A 26,358-nucleotide genomic window follows, 5' to 3' on the forward strand; every position below is an offset into this window, starting at 1 on the left:
CCATTTTTTTTCCCGCACACGGATCCGCGCCCGTGCGGGAGAAACGCTGCGGATTTTAAGCCCGTGGACATGAGGTGCATTCACGGCCTTTCCACTTAGCCATTACAAAGGGCTGTATGACAGTGCCAGGGAATCGTGGAGGACAGAAAGCAGAGAAAGCTACTATCACCGAGAGCTGTATCACAGTGCCAGGTGATGGTGGACGACAGAAAGCAGAGAAAGCTACTATCACAGAGGGCTGTAGTTCACGCTGGATGAATGTTTTGCTCTTAGCAGTAAAAAGGGAAACAACACAGCAGTTACTCAGAGAGAAGATGAGATAGAGTAATACCTGTGAAAGAATAAGTGACCATAGTTATGCTACACAGCCTCTGGGAGGTGAAGCTGAGCATGTCTGCATTAATGAGAGACCAACTTGATCATGCTGGGAATGCCCTCAAGCCAGACCTTAAGTGTAGAAAAGCCTGCAAAACCAAGTATGACGCTTTCTAGACACACGAGAAGGAAATCTCAATGAAAAAAACCCACATAATTGCAGCATTGTTTTCTGCAGGAACTGCATAAGATGTGTGTGTATTAATTATTTCCATGCACAAAAGGTTTCAAAAAGGGGTTTATGCCCCCAATCCTGAAAAATATGGCCACTCTGATACAATATTGCATCTCAATTGAATATGTGTGAGTTGTAAAGCCAGACACAGTTCAAACAGAGTGGCGCTGCTTCAGGGGAAGAATGATCTATAAGGATACGGATACGAATATCCCATTTAGACAACGACTATCGTTCAAAAGCCATCTTTTGAGCGATAACCGTGTCTAACGCGCAGCCATTGTGCGGTTTTCATTGACGATTCGCTCATCGTTGTCTTTCAGCTAGATGAGCCTTATCAGGGTCGCGGGCTGAGTTCTCAGCGGGATACCGCTGATACTATTGTTTCAGCTGGTATCCCGCTCGGAGAACACAACAGGAGTATGCAGAAGACAGCGCTCCAGCTATCTTCTATATACCCCGCTCGAGGGCTTAGCAGGAAACCAGCTGAGTGCTCAAAAAATTGCCTAAAAGTGGAGATTCCTCCTAAGATATCCATATGCCCCAACAAGGTACAATCTATTGAACTATTGGTCTTCTATAAATTAAGGACTCAAAGTACACAATAAATGAACTTACCAGCAAATACATTAGATACTACACAATACCCATCTCATATTTAAAATCCACCAACTAGCACAAATTTTTACAAAAAATATATAACCGTATATCATATAAAAACTCTATATGTTCAATACAAAATCTGTTATAGAAGTATACAGCTCTGAGCCAGAGGCAGTAGTCGCGATCGCTAGTGTACGTACACAAACTTTAATTTTCCAGAGGAGCAATGTCTTTAGTGGACACATCCAGAAGGTGAGCGTTCATATACGGCAGTAGTTTCCAATTATCAGTTCTAATATGGAACTGGACGGTTTCATCCTGAACTTGAGCACTCATCAATATGTGGAACCTCGGCGGAAGAACGATACCAATCTTGTACTCATGACCATGATGGGATACAACTAATTTGGAGAAATGAGACAGCACAACATCATGAAGAGAGGATTCTGACATCTTGTAACAGAACATGCTTTCTTCATTGTCTTTCGAGTCAACTGCCATTAAGGAATGCCAAAGCTTGTCAAACAGCTGGCAAGATGAGGGCAAAGGAAATGGGACGAATAGTTCTGGAAATGATACAGGTAGTGGATCAAGTCGTGTATGATATGTCAATCCATCCTGAGTACTAAATGTGGCATTCACAACTAAGTAGGAAGGATAGGGGTCTTTTGGAACCAAGTTGACCGTGACCACAGGCGGCTTTCGACCCATGTAGAGGCATGGAACATTGATATCACCTATTGGTTCATAAAAACAATCTGTTAAGTCAAACTGGAGAATAATACAGAATAATTTCTGGTACTTTTCTTCAATGTCTCCTTTGAAGGTCAAATGATACTTCAACGGAAGCAAGGATGTTCGATGAGCATCAAGATGACGGTAATGTTCTTCGATAGGGTGTTCAGATTCACTATTCTCCTCCGTCAAGGTTTCTGGAGAAGTTGGTATAACCGTTAGGGGGTCGAGAACGGGGCATAACTTGAGGATTATCTTCTCTGTATTGTGAATCGTTAATAGGGTGGAGAAGTTCTCACTTTCTGTCATAATGGAAGACAAGGACCTTGCTTTGGTCTGGCCAACGGTCGGAGACATGTTGAGAACTTTGCCAAGCTTGTCACTGGAGACGTTGGTAAGGAGAATGTAATAAAACCGTGATCGGTCTTGAATGTCGATGTCTTCAAAATGATGCATTAGATATTGTAAAAGATCTGCCAAAGACATGAACACCTTATCGAGATGTTCATGTTGGAGGACATGCTTGCACACAGACAACAGAGCATTACCCAGGCCCCAGTCTCCTTGAAGACACAAATCAGAGTGAGCCACCAATCTTCTCAAGAACATTATTGTACATGTTTGTGAAACCGTATTCTCTTGGGCTACTCTCGAAAGAATCTTAAGATGCCATGGAGAGTTCTTCAAGGTCGTCTGATCCACAGGAAGCTCCACTATTTGCCTTTGTAGAGCTTTGGAAAGAGAGACGGGCCAAGTCTGAAATTCCAGCAGGACCTGCGTCTCATTAATCAAGCTAATAAAATAAGGCGCTAAAATGCTACTATTCTTATAAAGGTCTAACAGGCTTCTTGTCAGATTCTCCATGTGTTTCTCGCAAAAATGAAAGTATCGCACGAAGAGGTAGGTTGAACGGAAAAAAGTGGCAACGATCTCCCTGCTGGTATTTCTGTCCACCATGCTATACAGGGACATGAGATGTTCAAATAAGTATCCTATGCCCCTCTCGGCATGAAAGCCTTCATTTTCGAGGTAAACCATGCTTAGTAAGTTCTGTCTGCAGAGCATTGTGCGGCAATCATTGAAGATGTTGGGGAAGAGCAATGAAGTCATTTGGACGGTGAGCAGAACAGGAAGGTTCTCACCGGGGTTTGAATTGAGGGGTCTGTTTTCTGGAAAATGCAATAGGCAATCTAAGTAGAATAACTTGACGGGAGTAGAGAGCAATGGATGCAGCGTCATGCCCACCAGTCTTTGAAGGAGGAAGTGCTCATCCTCCGCTGTGAATAGACTATCCGTGAAGACCGCTTTCATCTGCAGTATACTGTGAAAACAAGATATATTCTTTGTGCCAAATAACCGTACGAGCTGCGATTTAAAGATGGCTGGGGATATGGTCCGAACCATAGCCACCACCTGTATGATGTGCCAGAACAGGGTGTTTTGGCACACGGAAGTAAGAAGATAGGAGTCCTCTAATAACAGAGCCAGGATGGACTTTAGTTCTTTCGTCTCGTTGTTGGCGGGGAGCAAAAAGAGTTGCTCACCTGACGTAGGTCGTAATTCCTTCATGTCTTTCGTAGCGTTCCATAGGAAGCTGTCGTTGCTCATTAGCATTTGCTTGAGCGCTCCGGTAGGCAGACCATCTTTCTGTGCCAAGAGTTGTATGGCATTCTTCAAGGCTATGCTGTACAGTACCAGGTATGACTGGTGGGCTCTGCTAACCTCTTGCTGTTGTAGGGTGTATAACTGTTCCAGTCTCTGAGAAAGGAGCCCAGGGTAACAGTTTTCCAATTCTCGTAGGCATTCACAAGCTACAACACGTAGAGGCCTGTTGGCTGCCCCTTGCTTCTTGTCGTTGACGTCCGATATGATGTGCATTAGCAGCGAGGCGAACTCTTGTGCAATTTTGCAATTCCAATTGAAGTTGTCAGTGGTAATCAGAATAGTCTCCACTGCTAACAGGAGGTGGCATCTTAAGGTTATGTCCTTCGGTGACGGGGACATCTCTTGTAAAATATTCATCAGGATCTCTGTGGTGACCTCGCTTGATGTCTTGTCCGGGCACAGAAGCGTTGGGAATTCTAAGAACAGACTCAGCATTGAAACCTGAAAGACGAAAAGTAGATTAGAGAGTTACGCATGATGATGGGTCAACTGCGCCAACTAAATCAGACGTGGAACGCAATAAGTTAGTCAATTTAACTCTTGCACAAACCACCATGAAGACAGAGCAAGCCGGACAGAATGATCTTAAGACAGTTGAGATACAGAGTACTAAAGAACATAGATGCCTATATTTGTGATAGAACGTGGGTGCCGGTAACTCTTTAAAGCGAGCCTCCATTCCTGGAAAAAAAACATGACCGCAATGCCTCCTTGACTACATGATGCGCGCTGTGTATTAGTATGCATCATTAGTCCAAGACACTACAGGCTGCTTTGATTGGCCATTGCTGCCCACCTGAGCAGTGCTGGCCAGTCAGAACAGCATGTAGTGTCTTAGACTACCATGCATACTAATGCACAGGGCGCATCAGGTAGTCAGAGAAGCATTGCAACCATGTTTGGTTGTCCAGCACCAGAGGGTTGGTCGCTTTAACTCCTTCCCGATATGTAACATGCTATATACAAAATATGACAGGAGAACGTACTTGTTAGGCGTCTCCCTATATAATGTGGCCTTATACCTGCACTGTGAGTGAATCCTTCCCAGTGCCCCTAGCCCAGCTGCAAGCTAATGAGCCATTACTCTCCTATTTAACTGGGCCACAGATGCTCCTCCTTGCCTGAGCTTTGGTGTTTGTTTGTTTCTTGCTCCCAGCGAAGGTATTCTGCTTCTGATTTCTGTGCACCAACCCTTGGACTTGTTATTTGGATTTGCTTGAACTCTGCCTGCCCCGACCCTGGGACTTTTGACCTGGATCTTGTTTGTACACCGCCAGCCCCGACATTGGACCGTATCCTGACTGCGCGCTTTGGCCTTTCTCGTGATGTGTTGTACTCGTGTCGTCGACCCCTGTGGGTCAGCTGCCAGCTACACCGGGACTACTACTCGAGGAGGTAGCGGCCTATTCTGTTCCCAGCAGCGAAGGACAGATCCCCGTACAGAGGTTAAAGGGTGAATACCAGGGAACCATCGTCAAACTGGTTGATTGGCACAGTGGGTCCACACCCGCTGGTCGTAATGGTACTGATATGACATGAGCTGTGGCTTCCCGGCCCTCGACTGACAGCTTTCAGCCTATGCACATCACTACGCAGAGAAGCAGACAAACCGTGTTTTCAGAGAGAAAACTATATCAAGTGACCGAACATTGGAACAAGAATCTCTGTCCCCACTTTATGCTGCCTCCAGATTGGGCAGCTTAAACCTGGAGGGAAGAAGAAGAAAAAAAAAAAGAAGCTTTAACCACTTTTTTTTTTCTTCTTTCTATTTCTTGGTTTTTCCACCTCACTTTAAAAAAATCATTAAAAAATTTTCCGTTTGTACAGCTACATGAGGGCTTGTTTTTTTGTGGGAAGAGTTGTATTTTTTAATGGTTCCATTACTGGAAAAATTAATATGGTAAGAAAAATAAAAAATAAAGTGAAATGGAAACATGACCCCCTCCCCCCCTTAAATCGCCATCTTGGGCGGGGATGTACGGGGTCTTTGTTTCTACAGCGTTTACGTTGCAGCAAAAAAAAAAAAAAAAGGCATAACTTTATCCTGTGTGACAGCATGGTTACGATGATACCAAATTAATATCGGTTTTCTTTTGCTGTACTACTTTTTTAAAATAGAATCTGTTTGGGAAAAACACTGACAGGTCTTCATGATGACCCTATTTAATACATAGGCTCACCGCGGAGACTCGCGACAAATTGCAGCATGCCATGATCGCTATGATTCTCCGCTCGTGGACGTTGGGCTGAATTATCGCCGCTGACAACGCAGTGACATATCGCCTGTGGACAGGGGGCCTTACTTTGATAGATCGGACTTTTATGGACACGGATATACGGAGTATGCATTTACTTTATTCTCCACAGCTGTTTCTGCTGACGGCCGTGTGAGCCCGACCTAATTGATAATTAATCAATCAGCGACTATTTCTAGGTGAGCTGAAATGAGGCGACTAGTGAACGAATTCTACCTTGTTACCTGATTACTAAACGTGTTTACATGGAACAATTATCGCTTACATTTGCGCTATCGACTGACTGTTCGCATAATAGCTGTCCCAGTAAGGTCCCCCTAAAGGCTCCCACACACTTCTCGTGTTTTTAACGTAAATGTCAATGGGACGTTCTAATGTTAGAAACACAACAAACACACATTTAAAAAAAACAAACAAAAAAAAAAAAAACGCAAGGCACAAGCTGGCGATGCTTTTCTTAACATTAGAAAGTCCCATTGACATTCACATTAAAAAAAGAATATCCGCCAGTGTGTGGGAGCCCTTAGGGCTCGCACGCAGAGCCGAGAAAAATCACCCGAGATTTGCGCGTTGAGAGACACATGAATACGAACCACATTGTTTTTAATTGGGCCATATACACGAGCGATTTATTTTTTCCCCCAGGAAGTAAATGGCGGCATGTCCTATTTTCGAGCGTTCCCTCAGCCTCATCCAATGTTTTCAATAAGGCTGAGAAACCCATCGCACGCCGTACTGGGGGCACGCGATGTTTCCCACTGAAAACAATGGGAAACACTTGTTGATCCTCTTTCGTGGCCTTCAGCGGCGCCGGAGGATCGCTACTTCCCTGGAATGATGGGAGGAGTCTTTGACACAAGAACACGTCACATCCACAGGGGAAAAAAAACAAACAAGCAAAAAAAAAACCCCCGCACCTTCCCAAGCCCAATATGGGGCTCGACCATATAAAGCCCCCCTAAGGGGCAGGAGTTATGCTAGTCTGTGTATAAAGTGCCTCTCGGCTCCGTTTATTTGGACAGAACCGTTCCGTGATCCACAACCGTGTCTGGTCGGCAGCGGCGCTGTATCGTGATTGGTGAAGACCCCAGCAGTCAGACATTTCTTCATACTATCGCAGCTCATTCAATCAGGCGATGAGGTTTGGGGGTCCCGGCGGTGGTACACAGCCGATGACTAGTCATAAACACCTGGAAGCCCCTTTACATTACGGAATCACCTACCTTCGTTTGCTCGTTGAGATTTTCACATTTAAGGTCTTTTAAAAGATCGTCCACAAACCCTTCGGCGGCCATGTTTAGCAAGAAGGATTTTGGATTGGCGCTGAAGGACACCACGTTCCTGGCCCAGCTGCTGTTACTTCTCTCCGCCATGATGCTTAAGAGGCGAGCAGGTCAATAAACCGGAAGAATCAGATCCTGGAAGACAAAAAAAGTCGAGTTTAGGTCATCTGTCCACGGGCCTATGCGCAAAACGTTGCGGGTCTAAGCGGTTTACCAGTTTTGTAAAATGGACGCCACGTATGACTGCGAGGGCACCGTACATGCGCATCTCACAGACAGCGCGGTGGGACTTTTTTTTATTTCCCGTATCAGAGCGGGGATGTGTATGAAAACGCCCCTTATACACAACGTACTGCATACGGACCGCGTTTCATACGCTGCCTATGGAGAGCGTGCGGCGATTCATTTATCGCGTGAATCAATGAAAGTCCATTGATGCTGATCACCACGTGCGACGCTTGTTTAATACGCGGTGAAAGCACGGACGTGGACATGAGCCCTTAGGGTGCGCTCACAGGTTGCTGCGGCAGGTCACCCCCTGGGGCTGGTTCACACGGGCGGATCGCTGCAGCGTATTACGCAAACTCTTCACGCATAATAAGCCATAAGAGTCCAACGGGTTTATTCATATGGGCGTATTTTTTCGCGAGACTGCGTGAAAAAAATACACGCTATGTCCTGTCTTGTGCGCATTTGCACACCGCACGAGCCCATTGAAATCAATGGGCTGCGTAAATGCGAACATACGCAGAAAACCCAGTGTATTCACGGCGCATACACGCACAATTCAATGCGATTTTGTAATTGTGCGTATTTTTTTGTGAGCGCAAACACACGGTGCTTTTACGCACGCAAATACATAGCGGAGCGGGCAAAATACGCGAGCGTAAGCGCATTTCAGACACGTAAACACACGGCTAAAATATGCGTACGCCCGGGTGAACAATCCCTTATATTGAAAGAGTGAAATCCTGTAGATACGCATCAAAATCTGCAGCAGTGTCATGTTAAAACCCCCGTACTGACATGCTATCAGGGCATGCTGGGACTTGTAGTCCCACAGAGGGCACACAAGTGCCATACATACTGGACTACTTACTGTATCACATCCCTCCAGCTGTGGTACCGGTGGAGACCCCTCAGAATAAGATCAGGCCTTCAGTGCACACACAGCCCCCTCCATATAGGCCACCTCGCACCCTCCGCACTCCTGCCTGAAACTAGCTAAAGAGGAAGCTGCTTACAGCTGACCGGAAGTGACGCACCTGGCAGCCATTTTGGATATGGGCACAGCCGTCCCTTTTCCTTGCATTGGCTTTTCCGATTTACTCCCAGGCACAGCGCCGAATGCGACGGTTTTAGATATATAAAGTCGATAAAGAAAGATTATCAAGCATTACGGGTCCGAAAATGTGAATTATATGCGCAAAAACACACTGTATTCCCACAACAAAGATGGCGGCGAGGAGGTTTCTCCATTGACTAGACTGCAATCTCGGCCCAGTCGAACGCGGTGACGTAGTGACGTTCAGCTTGCCCCTGCCCATCAGCCCAGGAAACCCTGTGTAGAGCTGCCAACGCCCGGTGGAGAGACGGGGAGAGTGTGAGGTAAGTGGGCGCTGTAACCCGGCCGGTAACGTCGCGGCAATCTGTTGTCCTCCTCCGGTTGCACTGGGCACCGGGCGTGTGAAGAAGACCCCACACAGGCGGTGATAGCCGGGACGGCGGCGGCTTCTCTCGCAGCGGGTGTCAGTGACCTGCAACCTCCGGGTAATAAGAGCCGCGGGTGTCCGCCCGCCCTCAGGCTTCCTGTGTGTCTAGGCCGGGTGTTGCTCGGGTGTGTGGTGACCCGGCATTCTAGTGTTGGGCGGCGCAGAGGCCGGGCTGTATGTAGTGCTGCTGATGCTGGGGGATGGGGTGTGTACCGGATTGGGGTGAGAGAAAACACCCGAATGTCCAGACATTGGGGGGCGGGTGAGATTAGGGTGGCCTGACCTAAGCTGGCAGAATATGGGGGTACAGAGGGGTTTCTGCTAACGTCTTGGGGGGCTGCAAATGGTATCTGGGTGCATATCTGTGGGGGCATGGGGCTGGTTAGATTTTGGGGGGCTCAGTGTTGGAGAATCTGGGGGTGATGTGGTTATAGATCACTGGGGCTCCCTGTAAGGGGGGGGGGGTAGATTTGTGGGGTGTGCTGGTTAGTTTTGGGGTGCGGCATATAAAGGTGCATTATGGGTGTTTTGCAGACTTGGGGTGTTTTGCATTGTCGGCCTTGGGTTTGCATGTTTTGGGGGGCAGCGTGTGGGGGTGCTGTTTGCATTGGTTAGATTTTGAGAATTATTTTGGGGTGCAGTTTACAGGAGAGCCTTCTGCATTGTCAGATCTGACACTTATTTTGGGGTGTGGTGCACAGGGGGGGCGGTTTGCTGTCATTCTGGGGGGTGTATTGGTTCTGTTAGATTTGGCTGCCTGTTTTGGGGTGCAGTATAAGGGGGGCATCCTGCTTGTGCTGTCAGTAGGTCTGGGGAGCGTTGTGTTACCAGTACTAGCAGGCTTGTTTTGGGGTTCAGTTCACTTGCATTGTATTAGACTTGGCCCTTATATTGGGGTGTGGTGTACAGGGGGGGCAGTTTGTGTTCAGACTTGCAGTCATTCTGGGGTGTGCTGTTGGTATATCTGCAGGCTTGTTTTGGGGGTACATTGTACTGTCAGTATTAGATTTGGTGGCATGTTTTGGGGTGCTGTATACGGGGGAGCATTTGGTGTTATTGATCTGCCATGATCAGGCAGAGGATGATGATGATGGAGGATACAGGGGGGATGGGGAGCAGGGCGGAAATGCAGCAGGGAGGAGGCTGCTGGGGGAGGGCGGAAGGAGGGGCGGCCGCTGCTGCTATATGTCACCCTGCATCCAGCCGTGTATAGAGACCTGCTTCTTGTGGAGCCGCTGGTGTGTGTGTATACATATATACCGGTGTGTGAGATATATAGACACATATTGTCCGTCATCGGATCACTTTCAGGGTTTTGGTCTGAAAACTACAGATTCTCCTTGCATTACACTTCCATCACGCTGGCATATCATCTGTAGTGACGAGGCGCCCGCTGGTGGCATGTTGGTATCGCCAGGGATGTCACACCAGGGGGGCAGCAGGAAGGGAATCAGGTCCGAAGGGTTTTTTTGTGCAGTTTTGAGCCAATCTGGTAGATTTTTATAGTCCATGAAGCCCCTGTTCCTCCCCCCCTTCCCCCGTTTTGCCTTTGTTGCTTTTGTAGCGGTCAGAGTTCTATCATTCTGATACATTGTTTCCAGCTTGTTGTAGCAGAGTCCATAGAAATCTTGTATGGCTTCTTGTGACTGACTGTATGATGTGTAACCGAGCGCCCCCCGCCTTAGGGATCTCATGCGAATGGATCTGAATTACGGATTCCGCGATTGGCGACAGCGCAGACTTATACTGATAAAACGCCGGCATTGAAAGGAATGTGGTTTCGAATATTCTATAACTCGCAGATACGAACTGCGGATTCCGCGAGTGAAAGAAACATCGCAGCATACTCTATTTTACCGCAGGCGGTCTCCATTGTTGTTAATGGTGGCCGTCTGTAGTAAAATAGAGCATGCTAATGTTAATTGCCTCATCGCTAAGCGACAGCGACTCCCCTGGACTGTGCATGAGCGCCTGCGTGCCTCCGCGGTCATACGCATACAGTAAAGTGCCGTACGCAGGGTGACAGCCGGGATCTGCTGCGGGCCTCTGCATGTGGCATCTGACCCGCTGGTGTGAGTCCTGAATAACAAGGTACCCGGATGTGTAGGGACAGGTTAGTCCGTGGTTATACAGATCCAGCCATTCAGGGCCCTAGAAAAGCTGGGTGATGCCTGTATAGGAGCGTTAATAGCTTCTTTTACCGCACATCACATGGTGTGCAGCACAACCAAAATACGCATTAATCGTATGTCCGTGTGAACCCGCCTTACTAGGACTTAAAGGAGCCGTCCCAGGAAGGGGTTCTGGCGTCCGGTCTGAGATGTTGTGGTTGTGCAGAAGTTACCAAACTGAGATGTAACTAATGGCAGCCTGTCAGGGCATGCTGGGACTTGTTGTTAGGACGCCATTGTTGTCAGACCTGATACGGTCATCCTCCTGGTGTCACCTAAAGGGGTTTTCCAGGAGGTCCTCCGCTTGGGTTTGCCATTTTCACTTCCCGCTTGCCCCCCTCCTAGTCACATGACCAGCTTGGCCCTTCTCTGGAAGTAATGGGCAGTAAGATGAGGAGAATGTCTTGAGGACCAGTATATGTAATGCTTGTTCAGTGTCTGCGCAGTCAGACATGACTGGTTCATCGGCCGGCGCTGCTGGTAATTTCCCTCGTCTTACAACACTAGGTTTCAGTTTATTGGCTTGTAAATGTTGTGTCCCGGGCCGGTCCTGCCCCATTCTGCGCTCGCAGGTCACTCCTCGGTGACTCAGTCTGGGCATCGTGAATGTTTATTGGATATCATGTAAGGGACACACAATGTTATGGCGCATGCACACGGCCGATCGGATACCGGATGTGGGACCCCTCACCAGAATCCGGCCCTGTACCCGCCGGTGACCCTGCGTACCTGTCATTTTTTTCCTCTTCTGTGCTGTGGATGTGCCGGCCGTTGCGCATGCTCAGTACAGAGTTACCCGCGCTGTTGATTATGCGGACCTCGCACACCCTTCTGCAGTGCTCACTGTGGAAGGGCCGTGGGACGGACGGCTTCCATTCACTTCAGGGGAAGCCGTCCATGTGATCCCTGCACTAGAATAGAGCATGCTGCAATTTTAGCCCGCGAGCGGAAAATCGCAATTGATTTCCGCTCGTGGGCAGGGAAAAGCGATTTTGCATAGCATTCTATGGTAGGTATTTGCTGCAAATCCGGCCGTGTGCATTGGGCCAATGTCTGGCGTTCTGTATTTGTGGATAGACGTCATTCTTTGCCGTTTCATGCTATGGAAAGACGGGGGTCTTCACATCCGATGGCTTATTGGGCGCAGATGCCCAGCAGTGATTCTTCCTGAGCTTCTGCATGAATGGAGGGCCGGGGATCATTCGGGCCGCCTGCCTCCATTCCCAGTAAACAGGCAGTCGTTCATAATGACTGACTGCCTGTTTATACGGACCGGTCATCTTCAGTTTCATGCCTGCATTTACACTGAAGGATGGGGCTCACGCTGTGTGGTACGCGGAGATGTAGAGCGCTGCGATCTATTCCTCTTGTGTCCATACGCAGTGTTACATGTGCACGGATCAATGAAAGTCCGTTGACTTCATCCTGCGCGAATCGTGCAACGCACACGTAACATGGTGGAAACACGGTTGTTGTGCACATGACCCCATAATCGTTTAGATTCCCGTGATCTGAGTGATTATCGGCCCTAACTGCAGGATAGCATCATCAGCAATAGTCCAGGGAACCCCTCTCCACGCTCACCCAAAATATAGAAAAAAGTGGGGTGTAATTCTCCATGTTTTCTTACAGCATCCCAACTACTTGAGCTGCCTAATTAAAGGGGTTGTGCCACGAAAAACATTGTTTCCAGTTAAATGCAGCCCATAATTATACGCTTTTTAAAAAAAAAAAAAAAATTTTTTTATTTACACTTATTAAAAAAAAGTATCTCCCCAGATGATCCAGAACTCGTGTTAGAATATGGAACTACAGAAAATGCTCATGATTAAGGGTTGAATTTAACGGGGTTGTCCCATCTGTGGCTATTCTCTCTCCACAGACTGAGGGATAACCGGATTAGCAGGGGGTCTGACCGCTGCAATCCCCACTGATCCTGAGGTTTCTCTGCTCATTGTAAACCAGGGCTGGACAGCTAGTGTTGACATTGGCTACTGGTAGTCGTCTGCCACCACCGTGATGTGTCAATGCATCCGCACAATGACAGCAGTTGTAATCTGATGGGACAGGAGACGCTGCAGGTCATTGACACACAGATGACTATGACTTCTAGAATAATCTGGATATTTTCCTTCAAACTCTCAAGGCGCTTATTGTCAGGCGTCGGTGCAAGTAAATCTGGCTGCTAAAGTGGTTTAACCAGTGCCTGCCATTTATTACCTGATCCACTCAATTAAGTTCAAAGGTGTTGTCTGAGACAATTGAAAAAACAACAGATCCCCCCATGCTGGAAAATAGTAAAAGAGCCAATCATCTCCTCCTAGGTTCCCTCAGGGTCTCCTGGGACCTGCTGTTTACAGGCTGCAGCGGCTTCTGCATGGGGCGCACAGGCTGCTGCAGCCAATCACCGCTTAGTAATTGAGCTCTGATTAGCTGTAGTAGCCTGTAAACCACTTGTCACAGGGGAGACCTAGAGCTGTCAACGGTGGGCGTGCGGGCACCCAGGAGAGTATTAGCTCATTTATTATTTTATGCCATGGCGGATTTGGTTTCAATCTTTTTCCCCCATCTTGGACAACCCGTTTATAGATTTGTTGGTTGCAAAGTATTTCTTTAGGACAGGTAATCAATATACGATTGGCTAAGGTCCGACTGTTGGCAGCCCTACCATTTAGCTGTTTGGCGGCATGGTGCTCAGATGAGTGGCACAGCCTATTCCTTGGCCTGCAGTTTTACATACAGTCACATTCAAAGGACTAGTATTGAGCTGCAGTACCGAGTACTGCTATACAGTGAACAGGGCACAGCGTGATGGTCCCTTTCCTGTTCCTCTCCTAAAACTCACTATTGTATATCCTGATTTTGTACGGTGACGGCACCAGTAATACACAGTACTGAAATGTAACGCGACCGGGACACTAATTAATGAGTCGTTACATAAGGTTACTCTGTGTATCACCTTCATTGGAGTCCCCGACTTGAGGTTATTCTGCTGGTTGCAGCTCTCAGCCGCTGTGTGGAGTTGTAGTTTGGTAATGGGTGGGGCACCCCAGATTGGGGACCACCGATCTACCCAGTAATGGTTCATGTTGCATCCCCCATTATACAAGGAGCCTTTGTGTTGGCAGCGCAGGGCGATGCGCTGACCGGCTGCACTAGAATCTGCATCGCTGAGCCTTTGTGGCTTTTCTGAAGGCACTTTATGGGTAGGTTTACACACAACAGAATTGTTGTAGACCCTCAGCTGTAATATTCTGCAAAAAAGGACAATGCCGTGTAGTGACTGGTGGTCTGCCAAACCCCCTCTGCCCACAGGGAAGGAATCCGCTGCAGAGAACAGCCATGTGTTTCATTTTCAATCTGCAACTAAGGCCGCCTGTCCACGGGCGATATGTCACTGCGTTATCTGTGCCCATTATCCGCCTGCGGGCAGCACCGTGAACGCTTTCCATAGGCTGACTAGGGAAAGCGCAGCCCGACGTCCACGAGCGGTGTGCCTGTCTGTTAGATAGGCACACCGCAGAGACCTGTCAGTGCTCCCCTGCGGCAGAGTATCTGTAGCAATATTCTGTCATGGCCATGGACAGGCAGCCCAAAGCCATGTTAGAAAGCTGCGTTTTTGTTTTTTTTAAATTTTTAAATGCAGAATTCGCCACGGAAAATTCCAACCTTTGAACACCTCCTAAAGGTATGAATACGGCCTCTAAAAACCGTGGCATAATCCGCGACTGTCTGCTGTGGATGTTACTGCGGCTCCGCATGCAGAGTTGGTCCGGTCAGTGGGCAGAGTCCGCGTGTGGAATTCGGACACTTTTCCATGTCTAGAAGTGATCTGCAGGAAACCATGGATTTTTTCAGGGTGTTTAGAAGCATAATTAGTGCAGAGAACTCCACTCCCCTGAGGCTCGCTGCTTGCGGTGCGCCTGATATCGGCCCGAATCCGCGCTCGCCAACATACATTTTCCCTGCAGATATGAGGCATTTTTGTTTCAAAACTGCCTGGCATCACTTAAGGGAAGAGGCGATCCTTGCCTGGTGCGATGCTGCCTCCGGCCCCATTGAGCACATTGCGAGATGCGATGCGAGAGCACGGGCCCAGATGGGACGTGCCGCCACTTGTTTCTCGCCCCCTGTGAAGCCGGTCTGAAGGTAGCTTTACACGGAGCAGCTATTCAGAATTATGGCTGACGTATACGAGCGCCGCTCACTGGTTTGTCTGCATTAGTTGTTCTCTCCGATAACGTTTTCAGGGTAAAACCGCTGCAAATTTGTTCGCAAGTCATTCAATTACGGACTGTGACTTCAGATCAACCCATGGTTTTTTAGAGCTGAAAGAAGAACCATCTTATGCATTCGGTTAATTGAGCAATTATTTGGACGATTGTTTTCTCTAAGGCCGCCTGCAGACGGGCGGAAATCTCGCGGCGGGATTTCCGCCACTAAAAGCCTGCATAGGAGTGCATTACAATACACACTCCTATGCAGACGGCCGTGGTTTGGCCGCGCGGCAAACAAACCGCGGCATGTCCTATTTCTGTGCGGGGCTTGCAGAGCCTTGCACAGAAACGTCACTCACCCGGCCGCCGGCTCCGCTCTGCGCATGCGCTGGCTGCCCGGCAGCCGGCACATGAAAGAGCCGAGGCCGCCGGGCGCGGGTGAGTACGCGCTCCTGCCTGCAGGTGCTCGGGTCGGGTCCCGCGGCGAGAATTCTCGCCACCGGATCCGACCCGCCCGTCTGCAGGCGGCCTAAAGGTACTGTCACATAGCCTGATTGGCCCTGTAAAAAGTACAAGTCACCTGATCGCAGATCAGCTGTCTGATTAGCTGTACATCCCCTCATAGGAACAGGGAGGCTTACAGCTGGCCCATGTGGACAACAAGCAGCGATGGGCAGACAATCTGGCCCGTCTGATAGGCCCCTCACTGAGCGTGTGATGCGGGGCACGTTCTTCTGATGGGCTATGCTGGCCTATGTATCAGGAAAACTCCCACTGCCTTATCCCTATGGGTCCCGGTCACCTTATGTGGGCTGGTATACAGTGGTGTACCTTGAGGGTGGTACAAAAAGTCACAGGTTTTTGCACAAATCCCATTTGGCACAAGAATCTACCATTATGGAGTTCGGAAGGAGTTTTTTCCCACCAAATAGGGTAAATTGGCATCTGCCTTATTTGAGGGTTTTTTGCCTTCCTCTGGATCAACAAGGGGGGGAGACAGGCTGAACTAGATGGACATAGTTTTTTTTTTTTTCAGCCTTGCATACTATGTTACTATGCTTTTGCCAAAATGTGTGGTATAGAGCTATCTGCTGCCCTCTGCCACATGGAGGCGCCACAAGCTGCTTTCTAACACGTGATCCTATTGTAGGGTTATGGTAATCCACCTGTTAATAGTCAGGCATCACTTCACAACAGGCAGTGGACAACAGTTGGGGTCCTCTTAGATGAGCCGATCCTTGTTTGACGTCACTAGCTCGTTCGCACTCGGGCAGTCTGTTTAGACAGACAGATACATCGTTGGCTCGTTCAGATGAGAATCACTCAGACGCTGTAGAGGTGAATGAGAGGGACTGAATGATCGCTTTTAAAAGCGAACGACCAGAGATGATTTTTATGTGGGTAAAAAAAATTAATGACGACTGAAAAGCAAACGATTGTCATTAGTCATTCAGTCGTTGGCTCCAGTCTAAAAGCGCCCCTAGGCCGGGCTCACACGGGATATAGCAGTGTGTTACTGCGGCGTGGACACGAGAATCGTCATGTACCGGCTGACTGGTTTCATTAAAAAAATAAATAAAATTGCGCCCTGTCCCCCTGACATTGCGTATAAACAACACACTATGTGATTGTGTCTGCAGAGCTTTTTGTAGGAACTTACAGAGAACACTAGTGCTCTATCGCATGTAATACAGAACATGCGGCAATAAACGCTACTGGAACAGCGAAAATCAATGGATTTGAATTGCAGCGATATTCGCGGTACATTGTGGTGTGAGCCCGGCCCTAGGGGTGACTCTTCAGGCGGCTCGCCTCCGGTCCGGTAAGTAACGTGACTTGTGGTCCTAGTTATCGCATTGGTTGTCAAATGAACATAAGTTTGTTCAAACGATGGCGACCATATAAAAGAATGCTGTAATCTGATTGGTTGCTGCGGGCAGCTGCTCCCCCCTGTGTGATGGTGTGCGGTGCACATGTGTGTTCTTACAGCCTCATGTTTGCCCTTTTTTTGCACAGATTTGTACAAAGTTGTGCCAAAAAAACACATGAAACAAAAGTGCTGTGATTTTTGACACAAAGCCTGAAAGCCGTCCTTTGTGACCCGGGAGCTCCGGACCCAGCGTACCCGGCCGTACTCGTGTGGATGTGATGCCGCAGTCTGATGGCGCTCTCACATCCACGGATTTTAGGCTCTCTGATTGCTCCGTGGATGGAATCTGCATGGGATTTTCTTTTTGCCTTGTACTGATGGTCCAAAGTTTGAAAACTCGTTGCACGTCCTATTGTTGTGCGAGTCTCCCATGAGAACAGGACATAAAATGTGCCGAGTCCTACGCAGCGGGCAGACCATCTCAGGCGCAGCTTGCATCGCCCATGTAAGTATGCCCTGAGGCTGCTTTCACACGGGTGACAAAATCGCAGGGATATGCCCGTATGTGCCGCCCGTGCTCTGCAGTGGGTTCCTTCACATTGGCCATGTTTTATCTGATATCTTGCGAGAGAGAAAAAATTGCGGCCTGCTGTATATTGCCGCTTTTTTTTTGTAGCTCATGTTTCCCTATGGAGCCTTCATTCTTGTTGTATCGTAATGCCCAAAATCGTGATTTTCGCGTGATGCGACTTTAACATTAGAAAGTCCTATTGTCTTTCTGGGAAGAAAACTCAGCGATAACGCACAGAAATCGCAGGAATACAGCTATGATATGGCTGTGTGAAAGAGGCCTCGGACGCAGGAATACCTTACCAGGGAGGGTGAAGCCTTGTTCCCAATGTAGCAGAATAACCGTCCTTCCTCCCAGTCACTGTTTACATACAGGTAACTAAGCGCACCATATCCTGCTTTTCGATCAGTATGCTAGTGATTGCAGTGATCAGCGGCGCGAGACTTGGGGGCGGCGGAGCGGCGCGAGACTTGGGGGCGGCGGAGCGGCGCGAGACTTGGGGGCGGCGGAGCGGCGCGAGACTTGGGGGCGGCGGAGCGGCGCGAGACTTGGGGGCGGCGGAGCGGCGCGAGACTTGGGGGCGGCGGAGCGGCGCGAGACTTGGGGGCGGCGGAGCGGCGCGAGACTTGGGGGCGGCGGAGCGGCGCGAGACTTGTGCAGTCCTGCTTGCTTCCCCTCCTATGATTGAGCATGCAGTGACAAGTGATGACGTCAGCAAACCTTTGCACTGCATATAAACTGGTAAGCGGCTCATAAAGCTTTTCCATGAGGTAGAATTGTAAACTGGCCTCATGTGATGTAAGTGGGAGGTGAGGCGCTCCTGTGTGTTGTGTGGAGGCCTTTCCTCAGTCTTGGAGCCGCTTCTAGCACATGTGGCTTACCAAACAATGGGTGGTGATGCCCGTGCTTCGACCGCGCTCTCACATGCGTTCACAAAATGCATCCAAAATCGCTGCATTTTACAGCGATTTTTGCATGGTGTTTTCAAACGCATATTACAGCGTTTAACAGTACTTTTTATGCACCCATCATTGTACTGCTGTACTTGTGTCTGAACATAACAGAGCTATGTGGACGGGAGGGCGGACCAAAGCTGCAGGGGTGCAACAGAGGTGTGTGTGTGTGTGTGTATATGAAATTAGGCCCACCTATAAGGGGGCAATGCGGCAGAAAGGGGGGACTTCTTACTATATGAGGTTATTATCACGGATTGCGGGGTGGGGGGTGAGGAGCAATTTTTGCAATGTGGGTTTACAAAAGCGGATGTTATTACTGGTTTCCTAAAGGTGGTTGCAATCTGATTGGTTATGTACGACCAACCCTGGTAACGGCTCACATTGGGTTACAATCTCTGATGTGATTAGGGCCGCTCTCACACAGGCGATTTTAACCGCCCAGTGAGGACACTACCCTGAGCCGCCTTTGATTTCAGTGGGGCCGCTCAGACAAGTGTTTTAGTGCAGCGGTTTTAACGGTGTGCTAATCAAATGCTGTCCGTTCTACTTTCTAATGCCCCACATCACCCATTGCAATGATGGGATGCATTAGAAACGCTGTCAAGCGCTTCTGTAAAAAGGCCTGTGTGAGACCGGCTTGGGTCAGGCTCCTACTAGCATGTCTTGCAGCGGGCAGACCTGCACATGTGGCACGCCGTCCGTACACAGTGACGTTGCCTACTGGCTTGGCACCGCTCATTACCGTTTATGCTTGTGCTATTTTGCATGCACAAAAATGCTTGCAAATTCGCCCGTGTGAAACCGGCCGTACCTGAACGCTTCTATCAGATTCACACAATCAGTGGTGGTTTTTTTTTATTTTTTATTTTTTTTAACGTTCCTTGTAAACGCAGCCAGTAGTTGAACGAAAAATGTATTTGTTTGCCAGTCGTTCACTTTACGCAGGCGTAACAATGTTTGTCCGCACGTCGCGTGTGAACAGCGATCCTTTAGTCGTTCACATTCTCTGGTGCACTGAGTGTGAAGGACTGAACGATCTGCAAACGCAATTCCGAACAAACTGAGCCGTTATCTGCCTGTATAAACGGGCTGACCGAGTGACCGCTGCCATTGTTTGCTTGTGCGAATGATGTATGAAGGGAGCCGGAGGGCCGACCTGTACGGGGACTCCTGGAGCGGTCGGACTGGTTGCTTAGCATCATTGGCGCTGTGGCCGTCCCTAGCCGCGCGAGCCAACACGGTTGTCACTTCTCACTTACTCAAGGCTTCCTTGTATCAATCTGATAAATGGAATATTTCTGGCAAAGGGACAGTTCTAAACCCGTGAGGTGGAGTGAGTCACACCGTCATTCAGTCGTGTGACATTATCATTAGCCTGTATTGGCTGCCGCAATCGTTATACCTTATGGCTGTCATGATGGTGTGAAATCCACCTTCGTAATCGTTAGATTGTGTCTTGTTGGATCGTCCGTCAGGTGTGTCTTCAGTATAACTACTAATTACCTGTGATTGATGCCGTCTGTTTTGATATATATTTTTTACAAAGTGTATAATATCGCGCCCCCAGAAGAAGTGGTCGTTTTGCTGTAAACTCGGCATGCATTTACATCTCAGGGCTAATGCCCACGGCCGGATTCCTGTCGCAATTTACGTGGTGGAAATCCGCGGCGTTGTCCCGCAAGCTATTAGGTTTTATTAAACCTAATAGCTCAATGTTCACGCTGCGGAATTCCGAGGCGTGAAAGAAAACGGGGCATGCTCTGTTTGCCGCAGGAATATGCGCGTCCGGCTTCCAGCAAAAGTATTGCGTGAATACGCATCCCCATCCACCGCCGGCCGCATCATCCGGCACTGCCTGCGTGTCACACGCTGTACTGAGCATGTGTGCCAGCCCGCCAGGCGGGACATGTACAGTGGATCCGGAGTGGTGAGTATGGGGGTTTTGGGGGGCGCCGTGGCGGACTCTGCTACGACATTCCGCTGGCGGAGCCAATCGCGGCCATGGGCATGAGGCCTCGAGCAGATCTGTAAAGTATGAGAGTTGTGGTGATTAGATGAACGGTCTTCTCACCGGAGGCTCTACAAATGGTCCCCCCCTTGGTCTATAAGAGGCTCTCGGGGGCTCCTTGTGTGTAGTGGCCTCCTCTTCTGCTTGTGTAGAGCTTGTTGACCACTAGATGCCTCTACGACGCAGAGAAGAGATTTCACCCCGTTACCAGAGTCTGAGAGGGGCGCATTATTGGGATGTGAGAAGCTGGAGGGTCGTATCGATGAATTGTCCGCCACCGGGCCATTCTGACCGGACTGTTAGGAGGAGTTGGGACCAGTGGATGCATACCACGGTACACAAGGTGACTGGGCTCAGGACGCCTCCTACAGACCACCAGTAGAGAGGAGCGTCTGACAAGAACAAGCAGGTTCAACCGTTTCATTGTCTGCCATCCAGAGACGGGAGGCGCTGTCTGAACCATTTCCTGAAGGTCATTTTGCACACACCACCCATTACATGTACTGTCTTTGGCTCTGACCCACCATCCCCTCCGTTTGCAGAGGTGGCTGGATGCTGTATAGTGGAACCCGGTTGTCTTCAGTGATTAATCCAGGTTTAGTTTGGTCGCCGACGATGGCCGTGTTGTGTCCGGAGAACTCGGGGTGATCACCTCAATCCTGTCCTTTGCTGTATATCAGCACACTGCCTCCTGCTGGTGTGGTGGTCTGGAGGGGCCATCACATATGACAGCCGGTCACCCCCTAGTGGTGGTACGAGGGACAATGACAGCCCAGCGATATGTTCAGCACATCCTGCAGCCACATGTGTTCCTCTCGTGGCGGCTTCCAAGAGGCATCTTCCAGCAGTATGATGGTCGGCCGCACACACAAGGGCCGGCCTGGTCACCAGATCTATCACCAATAGACCATGTATGGGACCATCTGGGATGCCAACCTCTACAGCCTATGAGTCTGCACGATCTAAAGGCGTCACTGCAGTGAGGCGCTAGAGGCTCAGGATGATTTCAGTGGGTGTGAATCTGGCTATGACTATCCTATCTTTATGATGGGTCATTAGTAGTTGCTTCCTTGGAACCTCTTTGATATGTTGCTGTAATCCTGTTTGGTCCTTTATGGAAATCAAGGCAGAATTGTAAAGGAAGGAAATTGCATCACCCTGCAGACCGGGGGATGAGGTCAGCGGACTGAGAATGATGATGAATGGGAATGCCTTTGTGTTGTATCTATTTTGCAGTTTTATGTTTGTTTTATGTTTGTATCCATTAAAAGGATATTTTACCCTAAGGCCCCCTGTCCACGGGCATTGCGGTATCCCGCGGCCGAGCTCCGCCTCGAGAGCCACCGCCCGGGAGCAGGAGCCGCAGGCCAGCCTAATCTGATAGCATGCTGTGAATTGCTGTCCGCGAATAGAGAATCGCAACGATTCTCCGCTTGTGGACAGGGGGCCGGCGCTTTCCAATGCTATGGAAAGCCGCAGACGGCGTGATTCGACGGCGGTTTACCGCCGGCAAAATCGCTGCCGTAAACAGGGGCCTAAAGCTAAATTACAGCTGATATGACGGCTGGGATCTCCTGAGCATTCACTAGCACAGGGGACCCCCGTCCTCTCCAAACCCACAGTAAAAGTTCCTTTCGTATAGAGGTGATCCGGCATGCATCCTGCACTCCGTGTACGGGACTGACGGCGGAGGACCACCGGGCCCAGCTGCTTGTACAGACGGAGAATGCAGTGGCGGGCTCGTGCTCGACTGCCCCTCCTGTCAGTCCTTTAAACTGTGGTCTTGCGGCTGAGGGGACTGGAGTTTTGGCAAACAGACCCACACCGATTTAGTATTTATCTGTGATAGATGCTTCATCACAGAATTCACCTTAAAGGGTTTTTCTGGGACTAAGATATCGATGATCTAGCCTCATGATGGGTGATCTGTATTGGATCTATGGTGATCCGCTGCTCGGGATCCCTGTTGATCAGCTGACTTAAGTGACCACGGTGGTCGGGTCAGCGCTGCGGCCACTTCACTCCACATTGGGCACAGCATTGTACATTTTATAACCCATTCACTTAAAGGGGTTATCCGGTTACTGACCAAGCCCTCTTCAGTAGGACCCCCTGGGGGAGAGATACTTACCCCTCCTGCGGGCGCAGAGATCCAGCGCTGCTACCATCAGAAATTATAGGTGACTCCTGCCTGTAAAATATCACCAACGTATGCATACATACAGGGTGAGATAAACCTGCAAGTGCGAGGAGAAGATTGGCGCCATTGAGGAATCGCTGTGGAAGGAGACTTGACAGATGAATCCCGCAGATTATCACAAATCTACTACATTGGTGACAGATGATGTCACAGGTAATCACGTGACCGATGCAGCCAATCAGAGGCCGCAGTGTCACTTCCTTGAATTGCCCGGTGAACGGGCTGGTGACACTTCAGCCTCTCATTGGCTGTAGCAGTCACATGACATCTGTCACAGGAATCTCCAAGGCCGCAGCAATGGGATTCCAGCATTTTAGAAGGGATAAGGATGTCTCTGTTTTACTCCAGGGGCGCCTATTGAAGAGGGGTTTTCCAGTAACCAGACAACCCCTTTAAATGGGACTGAGCTGCCCTTGGTCTAAAGCTGACATCACAGGCCTGATCTATCAGCTGATTGAGGGGTCCAGAGCAGCAGACCCCCAGACACCTATCCTGACGATAGGTCATCAATATCTTCCCTGGAAAAACCTTTTAAAGGGAATATATCACTTGATTCACAAATTATAAATGGTGAAACGTTTTCCATTTTTCTAATATTTTCTGATTTGTAGATTTTTTTTTTTTCTCTCTTTAAATTCTGTTGTCCGTATATGACTATGGGGACGGCCATCTTAGTAACAAAGAATGTCAGGCTGAAAAAAGACATATGTCCATCTAGTTCAGCCTATTTTCCCCCCAATGTTCATCCAGAGGAAGGCAAAAACAATGAGGTAGAAGCCAATATTCCTCATTTAAGGTAAAAAAAATTCCTTTTCTACTCCAGTCTGGCAATTGGAATAATCCCCTGATCACCGACCCTTCTGAAGTCCTAAGTGACTATAACCTATAATATTGTAACACTCAAGGAAGGTATCCAGGCCCGTCTTATGCTTTTTTAGTGAGTTCTCCATCACCACGTCCTCGGGCAGAGTTCCATAGTCTCACTGCTCTTACAGTAAAGAACGCTTACAGTGAAGACTGCACCTCCAAGTCTTGTTGAATGAGCGGCTACTAGAGAACTGTAAGAGGGGGGAGGTTGGGAAAGTCTGACTCTGCTGTGTTGTAATGGCTAGTATTTTCTTTACCACACTTAGAAGGATGTTGGGAAGGTCCCCGAGCTCTTCTGTATGACCAGTCCATCGCTAATATTTGTCTAGGGTGATTGTATGGCCTCATGCTTGATTCACCTTGACTCTACCTGCTAGCATTGGGTGTGGCCAAGCTGACTAATGAGGAGGGGCGTCTACATAATTCCGTCCATGTAGTGTAATATAATGGCACTCTATGTGTATTATTGTAGTCCTTGTGATACAATAGTTTTAGGTAAGATTATGAGCTGCTTAGAGGTGCCATTACTACCAGGTTCTGCCTTAAGGGCCATGTACATGGGGCTATGATTGTCCAGTGTAAATGCAAACAAATTGTCTAGTATTCATTATCACTGACTTTAAAGGGGTTGTCTCGCGAAAGCAAGTGGGTCTATACACTTCTGTATGGCCATATTAATGCACTTTATAATATACATTGTGCATTAAATATGAGCCATACAGAAGTTATTCACTTACCTGCTCTGTTGCTGGCGTCCCCGTTGCCATGGTTCCGTCTAACTTCGGTGTCGTCTTGCTTTTTTAGACGCGCTTGCGCAGATGCATCTTCTCCCTTCGGCTGGTCTTGGAAGCATCGGCGTTTTGGCTCCGCCCCCTTGTACGCGTCATCGCGTAGCTCCGCCCCCGTCATGTGCCGATTCCAGCCAATCAGGAGGCTGGAACCGACACACGTCATGGGGCGGAGCTACGCGATGATGCGTACAAGGGGGCGGAGCCAAAACGCCGATGCTTCCAAGACCAGCCGAAGGGAGAAGATGCATCTGCGCAAGCGCGTCTAAAAAAGCAAGAAGACACCGAAGTTAGACGGAACCATGGCGACGGGGACGCCAGCAACGGAGCAGGTAAGTGAATAACTTCTGTATGGCTCATATTTAATGCACAATGTACATTACAAAGTGCATTAATATGGCCATACAGAAGTGTATAACCCCACTTGCTGCCGCGAGACAACCCCCTTAACCATCGTGGGCTTGTTGCATGTAAATGCTCAGCGCTTTACATAGAAGGTGAAGCCCACGACGATCTGCCTGTCTAAACTCTCTGACCGCTAACGACTTTAGTGGTGACGCTCGCATACGTGCAGTCATTTAGACGCCTGTCATTCCTTCTAATTCTGCAAGATTAGCCCAGTGTTTACAATCCACGGAGTCAGGAATTCAAACGCCTAGAAACTTTCTATCGGGCCCAAGGGCCCCTTTACACTGGGCGACTTGTGGAACGCAGATGCCCGACGGGTGGTCCCAGTGATTGTTGTGCTTTTACACAGGAATGATCATCTCACAGTGAATGAAGGTGGAGCAGCTGGGCATCATTCTGGCCCGCCTGCCTCCATTCACAATAAACAGGCAGTCGCTCATAAGTGAACGACTGCCTGTTTACACGGGCCGATCCGGGGTTCAGAAACTAAGCAAACGAATTGTCCGTCCAGTTGGGGGGGTGCACTAAAAAATAAGCGTGCTGGATCGTGGAAATCTGAATGATTTATTGGCCTGTGTATAAGGCCCTGGCTTGTTAGACTTCTACTGATGTCCATGAAAGTCCTGATGTCTGATAACAGGATTTGGTGATGTGACATGTAGCCACCGCCTCAGGCCGTTAGTACTTCTACACGGAGATCTGGGACACCTAGATGTGAAAGAGGAAGCGATGATGCAGTCGCTGGTTCAGAGAGGAAATGGACTCCGGAAGCTCTTGTATCTGTTCCGTCATCCTATCTGTACGGATGGTAAAACTTCATAATGCTGCCTTTTGTGGTTGAACATGGCCAGCTCTGTGCGAGGAGCGCCAGCCGCCTTCCCAATCACTTACCATTCCCTGTTCTAATATTGTGTAAAGATAGAGGTAAGTGTTAAGGTACCTTTACAGGGGCCGATAGTTGATAATCGATTGTGGGTGAGTTGGCCCCCGACAGGGCACTGAGCGAGAAGTTGCTCAATAGTTGCTCTTTCAGTGAGCTGGAACGGAACTGCAGAGCAACTTCTTTCTCGGTGTAAACAGGAAGAGCTCAATCTTTGAGCAACTGCCTGTTTGCAATGAATGCAGGCTGTCTTCCAGAAGAGATCTCCAGCTCGTTCCGCATCGTTCTCCAACAGACTATCGCTCCTGTGTGAAAGCAAAGAACAATAGTCGCTGGGAAGGTATCTTTATGGCGGCTTTACACGGGGTGACTGGTGGATGCATCAGTGCCTGACGGTCATCCCAAGACTTCTAGCTCAGGAGTGATGGCTGTTCAGTGAATGGAGACAGAATGTGTCGGAGGTCTTTCATTCGTTGTCTTCATTCCTGGTGAACTGGCAGTCAATCAAACCTGAATGAGTGTTTGCTTACACCGAGCAAAAAGTCGCTTTGTTTCAGTGAGCTAAAACAATGCAACCAGTGACGGGCGAGTGATTTGTCACCCCGTTCCCTTCAGGTCT

At 48.9% G+C, this 26,358-nt stretch overlaps 2 protein-coding genes across 4 annotated transcripts in view; one reads left to right on the top strand and one right to left on the bottom strand.

The window, feature by feature from the left end:
- Positions 1-540: 540 nt before the first annotated feature.
- AP5B1 (adaptor related protein complex 5 subunit beta 1) lies at positions 541-8,315 on the bottom strand. The gene is made up of 3 exons (XM_066606743.1): positions 8,191-8,315; positions 7,032-7,226; positions 541-3,994 (listed from the first exon to the last, which is right to left on the bottom strand). Exons 2-3 carry the CDS (start codon positions 7,179-7,181, stop codon positions 1,361-1,363), a joined length of 2,784 nt encoding a protein of 927 aa, XP_066462840.1. The 5' UTR covers positions 7,182-7,226; positions 8,191-8,315; the 3' UTR covers positions 541-1,360.
- A 277-nt stretch (positions 8,316-8,592) lies between these two features.
- The window catches only part of CDC42 (cell division cycle 42), a 39,279-nt gene continuing 21,513 nt past the window's right edge, over positions 8,593-26,358 (top strand). For 2 of the 3 annotated variants that reach the window (XM_066606744.1, XM_066606746.1), the window contains exon 1: positions 8,593-8,699. The gene's annotated coding sequence lies outside the window, so the exon portion shown is untranslated. The other variant, XM_066606745.1, reaches the window with a different exon arrangement.

The sequence above is a fragment of the Eleutherodactylus coqui genome, chromosome 6 (assembly GCF_035609145.1).
Source record: "Eleutherodactylus coqui strain aEleCoq1 chromosome 6, aEleCoq1.hap1, whole genome shotgun sequence".
Taxonomy (NCBI): domain Eukaryota; kingdom Metazoa; phylum Chordata; class Amphibia; order Anura; family Eleutherodactylidae; genus Eleutherodactylus; species Eleutherodactylus coqui.